The sequence below is a fragment of the Lepus europaeus genome, chromosome 21, assembly GCF_033115175.1.
Source record: "Lepus europaeus isolate LE1 chromosome 21, mLepTim1.pri, whole genome shotgun sequence".
NCBI classification, from domain to species: domain Eukaryota; kingdom Metazoa; phylum Chordata; class Mammalia; order Lagomorpha; family Leporidae; genus Lepus; species Lepus europaeus.
The window spans coordinates 54,987,024-54,999,149 of NC_084847.1; the positions used below are offsets into that span (position 1 = coordinate 54,987,024).

Here is a 12,126-nt window from a genome sequence, read left to right on the forward strand (position 1 = left end):
CATCACCCAAAACACCATCCGGGATTCAGAAGTGCAGCGTCCACCAGCACCGGGACCCAGTTCTCACAAAGATAATCGGCCACACGACGTTCCAGCCGGCGCTGACATTTTTTTTTTTTTTTTTTTTTTTGACAGGCAGAGTGGACAGTGAGAGAGAGAGAGATAGATCTTCCTTTTGCCGTTGGTTCACCCTCCAATGGCCGCTGCGGCTGGCGCACTGCGGCCAGCACACCGCGCTGATCCGATGGCAGGAGCCAGGTGCCTATCCTGGTCTCCCATGGGGTGCAGGGCCCAAGGACTTGGGCCATCCTCCACTGCACTCCCTGGCCACAGCAGAGAGTTGGCCTGGAAGAGGGGCAACCGGGACAGGATCGGTGCCCCGACCGGGACTAGAACCCGGTGTGCCGGCGCCGCAAGGCGGAGGATTAGCCTAGTGAGCCGCGGCGCCGGCCGGCGCTGACATTTTACAGCTGAAACTTGGCAATGCCCTTCACATCGGCCCAAGGTGCCCACCACAGAAATGACCTTTGCCAGTGCAGCGTGCGGAACGTCAGAACACAGAGGCCCAGACGCAGCGGGGCAAGCTTAGCCTCTCAGAAACAAGGCAGCCTGACCAAGTTTTTGCGGCGGTTCTGAGAGATGAAGTCACCACTCCCTCCCGCCAACGGAGCCCTCACTCACCACACTGCTGGGCCACGGCCACCATGGTGTAGTGGCGAATCAGGCTGGCCACGAAGGGCAGGGCGCTGGGCCGCAGGTCCTTGATGACAGCCGACATGAAGGCCCCCGTCAGAGCCTGCTCGAACGTCTTCCGGGCTGGCGTGTCCTGCGCCTTGTAGCGGTGGGATATGATGACGTTCGGGATGGTCTTCTCTGTGAAGCTGGGCGACACAATGAAATCATCAAACCCCCAGTCCCGAGCTGCTGGTGCCACAGGAGCCCTGCCACTCGTTTCCCGCCTGAGTGAGCTCATTTCTGCTTGGAATGCAGCATTGTCTGGAATCAAGGATGGTTCTCATCGTGAACCTCATAGCCAGTGCCAGCAAATACCCAAATGTACTTTTTTTTTTTAAAAAAAAAAGATTTATTTTAAAGTCAGAGTTAAACAGAGAGAGGAGGAGAGGTCTTCCATCCACTGGCTCATTCTCCAATTGTTAGCAACAACCAGAGCTGCACCAATCCAAAGCCAGGAGCTTCTTCCGGGTCTCCCACGCCAGCGCAGGGGACCCAAGGACTTGGGCCATCTTCCACTGCTTTCCCAGGCCACAGCAGAGAGCTGGATCGGAAGTGGAGCAGCTGGGTCTCAAACCAGCGCCCATATGAGATGCCGGCACGGCAGGCAGTGGCTTAACCCGCTACGCCACAGTGCCAGCCCCACAAATGTATGAGCATGGGCAATGACTTAGAGGTGGACCAAGAAATGTGATCTTCAGTCTTTCAGTCATTATCCTCTATTTTAAGAAAGTCAAAGTTTTTGATATTTTATAATTAAATAAGCCAAAATTCTAAGTAACTCTGATCAATGATCAAACAGGCATGAAGGACACTATGCCCTAAAGGTACTTACTCAACAGTTAACGCTTGAAAAACCACTCCAAGAACACAGAATCACGTGGGCCAACGGACCTAAGCAATAAAGCATTTCCTGCCAGTTGCTACATGAGATTCACTCAAATTCCTTAAGGCAGTCAGGGAAACACACCCAACACTGAATTGCTTAGTAAGAAAAAGCCACAGTTCTCCATCATTTTAAAAACAGTGTTAGTGGGGCCAGCGCTGTGGCTTAGTGGATAAAGCCTGCAGTGCCAGCAGCCCAAATGGGAGCTGGTTCAAGTCCTGGCTGCTCCACTTCCGATCCAGCTCTCTGCTATGGCCTGGGAAAGCAGTAGAAGGTGGCCTAAGTCCTTGGGCCCCTGCACTCTGCATGGGAAGACCCGGGGGGAACTCCTGGCTTCAGATCAGTGCAGCTCCAGCTGTTGTGGCCAATTGGGGAGTGAACCAGAGGATGGAAGACCTCTCTCTGCCTTTCCTTCTCGCTCTGTGTAACTCTGCCTTTCAAATAAATATATCAATCTTAAAAACAACAACAAAAAAGTCATCTTGAGGCTGGGACTGTGGCATAGCCAGTAAAGCCGCCACCTGCAGTGCCGGCATCCCATACGAGTGCTGGTTCAAGTCCCAGCTGCTCCACTTCCAATCCAGCTCCCTGCTCACGTGCCTAGCAAAGCAACAGAAGCTGGCCCAAGTGCTTGGGTCTTATACCCACGTGCAAGACCCAGAAGCAGCTCCTGGCTTCAGACTGGCACAGCTCTGACCACTGTGGCCATTTGGGGAGTGACCCAGCAGATGGAAGACCTCTCTCTCTCTCTCTCTGCTTCTGTCTCTCTGTTACTCTTTCCAATAAATAAAATTTTTCTAAAAAAAAATAGCGTTAGCTTCTTCCAATCTAACACAGCTCTGCGAACCGAGCACCTTGCAGAATTCGTCCCAACTGCCTCGTTCTACTTCTGAAGCCAAAAAACCCTTCAAGGCTCTTCATTATCAGACGTCCCCAGACGTGGAGAGAGGGTGGTCACGCACCCAGCTGGACCTGCGAGGCCGTCCCGGCTACCCTCGTGTTTGTGAAGGTGCCCTAAGTGTGCTGCCGCCGTCCTTCCAATCTGCTCTTGCCCAGCGTCCCTGTGGGTTAAGCTGAAGCCTGCCGTCAGCCAGGAGAGCAGGACCTTGCGTTCGCCTCCTTGACAGTGAGCGCACTTGAAGCTCCCGGCAGGCACAGTTCAGATCGGCTCTGCCCAGCTCTCTCCGTCTTACCTACTGCAGGCATGTGGGAAGTGAACCAGATAGGAGCTTTCTCCATCAGTCTGTCTCTCCAAAAAATGAATGAATACTTGCAAAAGTGATAACCTTACAGGGGACAGACCAGACAGGCCTAATAATGCCATCTAGGCAGCATCTCTTGCTGGCCTCTTTCACTCGTCGGAGACGACACACCCACACTGCGCACGGGTCAGCAGTGCACTGGTCTCATTGCTGAGCGGCTCCTGTGTCCACCAACCACGTATTTCCTATCTACCAGACAGTAAGCACTCGGACTGCTCCAGTCTGTGTGATCTTTAAGGTGGAAGCTTCCCTGTAACTGTCACTTTAGCTGTGTCCATCTATGTCCGGCCACCGTCCATCAGGCCTCAGGATCCGCGGGTTCTGTGTCTGTGGACTCGGCCAACAGCACAGGGGAAGGTCTGACTGCACGTGCACGCTCTCCTCTCGTCCTTATTCCCCTCACGATGCAGTGCAGTGCTCCTTTATGTGACATTTAACATGCCAGCCAGGGTTCAGTCTACATGTGACCACAGCAAACACCACCTGCAATGCCGGCATCCCTATGAGCGCCAAAGTCCTGGCTGCTCTACTTCCAATCCAGCTCCCGGCTAATGCGCCTGGGAGAGCAGCAGAAGATGGTCCAAGTGCTTGGACCCCTGCCACCCATACCACAGACCCAGATGGAGCTCCAGGCTCCTGGCTCCAGAGCCTGGCCCAGCTCCAGTGCGGTAGCCATTTGGGGAGTGAACCCTCAGTTGAAAGATCACTCTCTTTCTTCCTGTCTTTTAAATAAATCAATCAGTCTCTTAAAAAAAAAAACCACCACACAAGAAGGTACACGCGGGTTCCAAGCAAATACCACAGAGTTCATTCCAGGGACTTGAGCACCTGTGGGTTCTGACATCGGCAGGGTTCCTGGAGGCAGCCGTGACCACAAGGAACAGCCGCACGGCTGCACTGCCGCTGTCTCTACTTTGTTCCTTCACCGTCTCACAGCTTCCCTGGGGGAGCTTGGCTGTGTCTGCATCTCCCACCTGGAACATCTGTTCTGAGTTGAACATACCTCTGTTTCCTGAACGCCCTTCACGGCGTCTTCTCACCTCAGATCTGCTCTCTCCCTCCACGTGGAGAGCCCTCTGCGGCCTGTGGCTTCACAGCTGCCCACCCACCGCCCACAGGCAGCTAGCCTCATGGTCACCCAGCCTGGAACATGTCCCCCGTCTTATGATCTGTGGCTATTTCCCCATCCTGTGTCCACGTGTGGATTCGTGTTTCCGTGTCCTGCTCTGGACTCACTGAGCAAGAGCCTGTGTCTCTCACTTCTCGGCCACCCCCGCCCCCGTCCCTGGGGGCCTCCGGCAGCACACACCTTCCTCTGTCCTTCACCTCACTCCCTCCCTCTTGGACTTTTCCATCTTTCTCTCTGCGTCCATCACCGGTAAGCACTGCGCTTCTTACCTAACAGTTCTGTTCATTCTCAAGTCTAGACAATTTCTGTAGGTCTTTACCTCTTGGAGGGATTCTGAGGTTCGCCTTTACTTTAAATTTCCTAACCCAGGCATGATAACCCAGCCTGTGCAGGTCTGCCCCTCCCGCTTCCTGCTGCGCTCTCACTCACGTTGCTGTTTCCCATGGAACGGCTCCCTCCAATGCCCTTTATATATATGTGTGTGTGTGTGTGTGTGTATGTCATATAATTATATATTAGAATTTATATGTGTGTATACACACACAATCTCCAAAAGACCATGATATATATGAAGGTCATGCACAGCCTTAAGTTGTAAGAGGAAAATACACACATCACATGACAGGTGTCTGGACAAAGATCAGTGCCAGGTGCTGGGACAACACAGGGAGCACCGGGGGAATGGGACAGGAGCACGATTCCCTGTGGTATAAAACCAAATGGAGGGGCCAGAGCTGTGGCACAGCAGGTCAAGCAGGTTAGCTGGCATCCCACATGGGTGCCAGCTCGTGTTCCAGCTGCCCCATTTTCAATTCAGCTCCCTGGTAATGACAAGTGTTTGGGCCTCTGCCCGCTACATGGGAGACCAGGATGATGCCCTGGCTGTTGCGGCCATCTGGGGAGTGAACCAGCAGATGAAGATCGAGCTCTCTGTCTCTCCCTCTCTGTCTTTCCCTCTAACTCTGTCTTTTAATTACGTAAAACAAATCTTAAAAAAAAAGTGGAAGCAACACGGCAGACAGCAAGCGAGATCACCCCAATCCCCAAGCACCCGGATTCTCCTCTGTTCTCCAAGGCTAAAGGAAGAGCGTGTGCAAACACAGAAACCTGGGCAGTCCCTACCCACATCCCATAGCGAAGACCCACACCGGCTGGGGCAGAACGCACTTGGGGAGGGCCAGGAGCTGGCAGAGAGGTCCCCCCACCCCGCCCACATCCCACGGCGAGGGCCCACTCCCACAGGACAGAACGCACTTGGGGAGGGCCAGGAGCTGGTAGAGAGGTCCCCCACCCCGCCCACATCCCACCGTGAGGGCCCACTCCCGCGGGACAGAACGCACTTGGGGAGGGCCAGGAGCTGGTAGAGCACCCCGCACCCCGCCCACATCCCGCCGTGAGGGCCCACACCCGTGGGACAGAACGCACTTGGGGTGGGCCAGGAGCTGGTAGAGCGCATGCTTGTTGTCCTCCAGGCTCATCATGGCCACCAGGAAGCACCGGATCACCTCCCACGCCTGCCGCCGGTAGTAGGGCTCCGTGTTGGCGCTCTTCAGGCAGTCCAGAGCCGTTTCGATGGCCTGCAACACGAAACACAAAACCGCGGCGTGTACGGACATCACGATCTGGAAAAGCCTCCCTGAAAGCACGGGTGGCACACATAGACCCCAACAAGCGCTCCTCCAACAGGCCTTCGGCCATCCCCAGACGGGACTGCACGGCGCCAACTAAAACCTAAGACCCAGTCCAACACTCAGGGGAAGACCATGGAAGTCTCCGGGGACACATCTGCTGGCCTGAACCTGCAGCTGGGAGCATGCACACACACACACACACACTGATCCTGTGTCATCCACACTCAGACTGATCCAGATTCTGTGTCATCCACACACACGTCATCAGTTTGCTGTCATTCATACACACATGTCGAAGTTCTAACAACAAGAAAGATGTGTTGGGGCAGGCGCTGTGGCACAGAGGTTAAAGCTGCTGCCTGCTGTGCCACAGAGGTTAAAGCTCCTTTATGGGCACTGCTGCTTCGAGTCCCAGCTGCTCCATTTCCCATCCAGCTCTCTGCTGTGTCCTGGGGAAGCAGTGGAAGATGGCCCAAGCCCTTGGGCTCCTGCAGCCGCATGAGAGACCCAGAGGAAGCTCCTGGCTCCAGATCAGCACAGCTCTAGCAGTTGCGGCCAATTGGGGAGTGAACCAGTGGATGGAAGACCTCTCTCTCCCTCTGCCTTTCTCTCTCCCTCTCCCTCTCTCCCCCCCCCACACCTCTGCCTCTCGTTCTCTCTCTGTGTAACTCTTTCAAATAAATAAATCTTTAAAAAGAAAGGAAGGAAGGAAGGAAGGAAGGAAGGAAGGAAGGAAGGAAGGAGGGAAGGAGGGAGGGAGGGAGGGAGGGAGGGCTTAGGGAGGGAGGGAGGGGAGTTTCTTGAGGCCACAGACTCTGAGATCAACCTAAGAGACGGCCGTGTAAGCTTTTTTTTTTTAAATTGTCTCTTCAAAAGAGAATAAGGTTTACATCATTTTTCCCCCAGAAAACCTACACAGACAGCTACACACACATTTTTATCATGCTCATTTCAATTAGCTCCATCAGGAACACGGGGTGGCACAATCACACACAAAATTAACTTGAAGCCTTCATGGTAATCATACACAACTCAAGGAACAGGTCTGTGTTAACAGTTAACACCTCTCTCTCTGCCTCTGCCTCTCTAATTCTGCCTTTCAAATAAAAAAGATTTATTCATTTGAAAGGCAGAGTTACACACAGAGAGGAGAGAGAGGTCTTCCATCCACTGGTTCACTCCCCAGATGGCGGCAACAGCTGGAGCTGTGCTGATCTAAAGCCAGGAGCCAGGAGCTTCTTCTGGGTCTCTCACAAGGGTGAGACTTGGGCCATCTTCCATTGCTTTCCCAGGCCATAGCAGAGAGCTGGATGGGAAGTGGAGCAGCCGGGACTTGAACCAGCACCCATATGGGATGCCAGCACTGCAGGCGGCAGCTTTACCTGCTACACCACAGTGCCAGCTTCAATAAATTAATCTTTAAAAAAAGAAGAAGAAGAACCAGCAGTGTATCCTGTGCGTCAATGACCTGCGAGGAAGCCAAGGGTTGCTCACTGTGCCAAACGCAAAGCTGCCTCACGCAGTCATGGCACCCGGCCTGACCAGGGCCCGTGGGCTGTGCTGCAGCCAGCCGTGCCTGCAGCCCACTGGGACAACACCTGCTCGCCCAGAGGCCTCCGCAGTACCTCCTCCTGTCCGGGCAGCTCAGCGCAGCACCCAGCTGCAAACCCTTACCTCTCCCAGGCATCAGCTGCTTTGGGCCAAAGCCACTTCTAAGGGATCTGTTTGCTCTCCTCAGTCTGTACAGAGGGCAAGCAAAATCAGATGCCTTAGTCTCCGCTGCTTCCACCAACCCTGCCACTGCCAGGGTGCAAGCCCGGGGACACCAACCTGAGGAAGTTCCCAAAGACGCAGCCAAGTGCTTCAAGCACAGAGATGTTTGCAGGAGTGGTTTCAACATAAACAGAGAATCCTGGCCGTCGGTGCTCTCTGGGGAGCAGTGTGCTCCCTGCAGAAGGGCTGCACGACGGGCTGGGGTGGGCAGCCCTGCTCCGTGGGGCCGGCGAGAAGACACAGCCCTGAGAAGTCGAGGGGCAGGCGGAAGGAGATGGCCAGAGACAACCAGTCCTCCCTACCTAGCATTTGGGAAAGTCTGGTATTTAAAAAAAAAACCACCAGACCCACTGTGGGGGGAGCCTCTCACACGGGAGAGCCAGCCGGGCCCGCTGCAGGCCGAGCCTGGCCCAAGGAGCGGGGAACGCGGCTGCAGGCCGCACAACACTGGTCGGCAAGGCGCATGGGAGTCCGGCTGCGTCACTCCGCAGCACCCCACCCACAAGGCTACCGCAACGTCCTCTCAACAAGCAGCCGACGTACAGGAGCCAGCTAAGAGTCCCGGACCACAAGGCAGAACGCCAGGACGTGAGCAGGAAAGGAGCGGCCAGGACCGTGGGCCGGCCCACAGTCGGCGACAAATGCAAGCGTGAGGCAGTAAAGGGGCGAACAACACGCAAGTGCTGAGACCCATCACAGCGTCTGGCAAGATGCCAGGAACCCGGAGAGCGGCCCAGGAGCCGAGCCGTGTCTAGGGAAGGGCAGTGACCAGGCAACCCGAGTTCTAGATGGAGCTAGAGCCCAAGGGACCGGGAAGCCAGAGTCTAAGGGCACGAGGGGCTGGGCATCACCTCCCAGTCACCAGGACAGAGGGAACCGTGCCAGGGCCCCAGGGCCCCAGATTCTTGGACAAACATGCTGCCATGGGCGCCTGCAAAGCCACCTGTGCAGATCGAAGTGATCCGGAGCGGGAAGTTCCCCCAGGGAATCCCACCGTGTGTACATGCTTTCACACAGACGTCCACTCTAACAAGGAGACACAGAATCCGCAGCAACCTGCCCTGCCTCCCACTTTACCTTCTCCATGGGGAGCTGAAGAGACGCTTTACAGTCGGCAAACTCCACGGTAATGCTGGGGCCTTGAACTTCCGTCACGACGTAGTGCAGCTTCTGGGACTCCTTTAACATCTTCCTGTTGCTGCCGCCAAATTTGCCCAGGACACGGTAGGCCACGTGAGAGATGCTATCGGCAGGATTGCGTAAAGTGCGCCACAGAGCCTAGAACCCAACATGCTTGTGTGAAATCATCTCGGGGAACACGGTCACAACTCCAAATGCCAAGTCACAGCACAGCGCGACGGCAACAATCCCACCCCCCCACGCCCCAGAGGCAGCTCCCTCCTCAGGCACACATGCCCACGAATGCGCCCTGTGCTCCCGCGAGATGGACGAGGGAGCGCGCTCCAACCACGCACGGAGCACCACAGGAAGACTGCCAAGCCAGAGCAGACAGGCACAACGGCCAGGCGTGAGCTGAGTCGGGGAGAGCCAGCGAGTTCCCAGGCTTTGTAACATACAGACTGGGTGAGTGAGTGCCACATACAGGTCAGAGAGGACTGGACACGGGGAAGGCGCGGGTGCTGGGGTCACCTCCATCACAGAACTACAGGAGCAGCGAGTTCGTGCACAGCCCCAACACTCAGCTGTCACCACCACCCAGTCAACGCCTCGTCTCTTCCCTTGGATCATCCTAAATCCTAGAGGTTCCCACAGTCCACAGCTACACTACCTCTCCAGCAGGGTAAGCACCACCACCCAGTCAACGCCTCGTCTCTTCCCTTGGACCATCCTAAACCCCAGAGGTTCCCACAGTCCACAGCTACACTACCTCTCCAGCAGGGTAAGCACCACCACCCAGTCAACGCCTCGTCTCTTCCCTTGGATCATCCTAAACCCCAGAGGTTCCCACAGTCCACAGCTACACTACCTCTCCAGCAGGGTAAGCACCACCACCCAGTCAACGCCTCGTCTCTTCCCTTGGATCATCCTAAACCCTAGAGGTTCCCACAGTCCACAGCTACACTACCTCTCCAGCAGGGTAAGCACCACCACCTGGCAACACTCAAGCTGAACACACTGTCTCAGCAAAATCCCCATTCTCTCGTTTCTCCAGGCCCAAAGGTGGGTCTGAGCCCTTCCCCAGCACCAAACCTCGTGGTCCCCAGGAGCAGGGGCCTCAAGAGACCGCCACTGCGCCACGTGTAAGGACTGCGGGGTTACTGTGCTGCAACCTTGCCCAGCTTAGGCATCGCCGGCCTCAGGATGTGGCAGGAAGGCCTGGCTCCCGCACACCTGGGTCAGGACCGGGCCTGCCTGCCAGAACCAGCAGTGCTGCTCCTAGCCCTCTAAGTGACTGGAGACCCACGTCCCACCCCCACGCCGCCTCCTCCCAGCCCAGATGCAGCCCAAGGACTGAACATCAGAACGGGCAGGAAAGCCTCCCAGCCACCTTCTCAAGTCCACACTGCAGAGACCTCCGGCCTCTGGAGTGACCAAGTCTCTGTCCCACAAAACAGGCACCCCGACCCCTCCCCAGATCCAGTCTTGTGTCCTAAAGAGCCAGATGAGAATGTAACAGCCCAGACCTGCCTTGAGTCCCAGCCACATCAGCCATCAGCAACAGCAGCAAAGCATGAAGGGAAACCCTCAGACGCTGAGCACACCATACCCACGGAACAAGAGCTTCGTCTTCCGAACAACCGCACCACCAGCTGCCCCTCCCCAGGGCGGGGTGGGGCCTGCTGCCCTTTGCTATCTGACCGCCGGTCTTGGGGTTCGTCTGTGGCCACACACTGACAAGTCGCCCTCCTAAGTCACCACCTGAGACCACACCACTTGCAGAAGTGCTCTGACGACAAGGGAACCCCGCAAAACAAAGATCCGTTCAACGATCCCAGTATCTCTTTCCATCTTCTAATACATCAGCCAGCAGAGTCCACAGGAGGCAGAGGCCAAGAGAAACTGGAGTCCAGTGGCATCTGGCGCCCCCTGCTGGTGAAGGGAGCGCACACTTACCTGCATGAGCTCTGCGCGCACTGGCTGGATGTGGTCGTACAGGAAGTCGGGCTGCAGGTTGTCCACGCACAGCTCCAGGGTCCGCAGGCCTTGGCTGACCAACGTCTGCGAGCCATTGAGCGCGGACACCAGGGGATCCATGAGCATCGGCAGGTAGGGCAGCAGAGAGCTCAGCCGCACGGGCACCGTGAGACACAGCTCCACGAACAGGTCCTTCATGTGCTGCTTGTGCAGGCCGCTCTGCAGCATGTTCAGTCCTGCAAGGCGGAGGGCGGTGAGTGCCGGCACCGGCAGCACGCGCCGAGGGCAGAGTCCCAGGCCCTGTGTCCCCTCTGCTCTGCCCCTGCACCTGCGAACCCTTCCATGGTAGCCACAGCACACTGAAGACTATAAAACTACTAAGTTCCGTATGTAATATTAAATTTAATTATGTCCTGAAAATGTAAATAACATGGGCCAGTCCCGTGGCATAGTAACTAAGCCAATGCTGCGGTGCCAGCATCCCATAGAGGTGCCAGTTCAAGTCCCCATTGCACCACGTCTGATCCAGCTCCCTGCTGATGGCCTGGGAAAGCAGAAGATGGCCCAAGTGCTTGGGTCCCTGCACCCATGTGGGAGACCTGAAAGAAGCTCCTGGCTTTGGTTTGGCCCAGCTCCCGCCACTGCAGCCATATGGAGAGTGAACCAGCAGATGGATGACCTCTCTGTCTCTCCAAGTCTGCCTCTCAAACAAATCTTTAAAAAATTTCAATGAAAAAAAAAAAATTTTCAATGACAATACCAGTCATTTTTCAAAAACCACATTACGCTATTGATAAGCCCTATCTAAAGCACAGATGTCAATGGGATGCGTTCATGTCAAGGCCACAGTTGGCAAACTTACATCGTCGGGCCTCCAACAGAACATGGTTAAGGTCCGTGCTCTAACAGAAACATTTCTTTTTGAAACATTTCAATTTGAGAGGTAGAGACGCAGAGCCTGTGCCATCCACTGATGCACTCCCCCAACACCCCAAAGGTCAAAGCCAGGAGCCAAAACGCCACCTGGCTCTCCCACAGGTGGCAGGGACCCGACCACCTGAGGCATCGCTGGTGCCTCCAGAGTCAACACCAGCAAGGAGCTGAAATCGGGAGCTGGAGCCAGGGCTCGAACCCAAGTGTTCCAGTGTGGAACGTGGGCATCCTAACCAGGACCTTAACTGCTAGGTCCCCTTTTGTCTGTTACAGGGAGGAGCCTCCTGGGAAAGCCAGCCCAGCCACCTGCAGGACGATGAGCCACCGTCCCACTGAGGACCAAGAAACAAGAGTGGGCACCGAACACGGCACATCCGACGTGGCACAGGCCGCAGCAGAATGGCACAGAGCTCACCCGGCAGATATCACAAAGCACGAGGATCACACTCAGAACACAAAGGAGGAGACCGTGGCGAAGGGGCCCAGCGCCAAGCTGCCGGGAGAGGATCCCTGTTAACAGCCAGGAGGGGAGAGAGACGCTGGGGACAGCAACGTGAGCACAGCAGGGGACGTCAGCCAGCCTGGGGGCGGGGACGACTGCACGATGGGTTAGCGTGGACACGGGAAACTTCAGTCTCTTCCCAAGGGCTCATCTTAGAAAATAAAACAAGAACCCTAGGCCGG

The 12,126-nt window shown here is 55.8% G+C and overlaps 1 protein-coding gene across 6 annotated transcripts in view; it reads right to left on the reverse strand.

Annotated features, from left to right (window-relative positions):
• Window positions 1-12,126, reverse strand: part of TRRAP (transformation/transcription domain associated protein) — a 117,193-nt gene that overhangs the window by 73,584 nt on the left and 31,483 nt on the right. For all 6 annotated transcript variants that reach the window (XM_062180149.1, XM_062180151.1, XM_062180148.1 and 3 more), the window contains exons 20-23: window positions 10,489-10,745; window positions 8,491-8,691; window positions 5,435-5,586; window positions 682-881 (exon numbers count right to left, since the gene is read on the reverse strand). In XM_062180149.1, coding sequence (XP_062036133.1) covers window positions 682-881; window positions 5,435-5,586; window positions 8,491-8,691; window positions 10,489-10,745 — 810 coding nt within the window. The remainder of the gene's footprint in view (window positions 1-681; window positions 882-5,434; window positions 5,587-8,490; window positions 8,692-10,488; window positions 10,746-12,126) is intronic.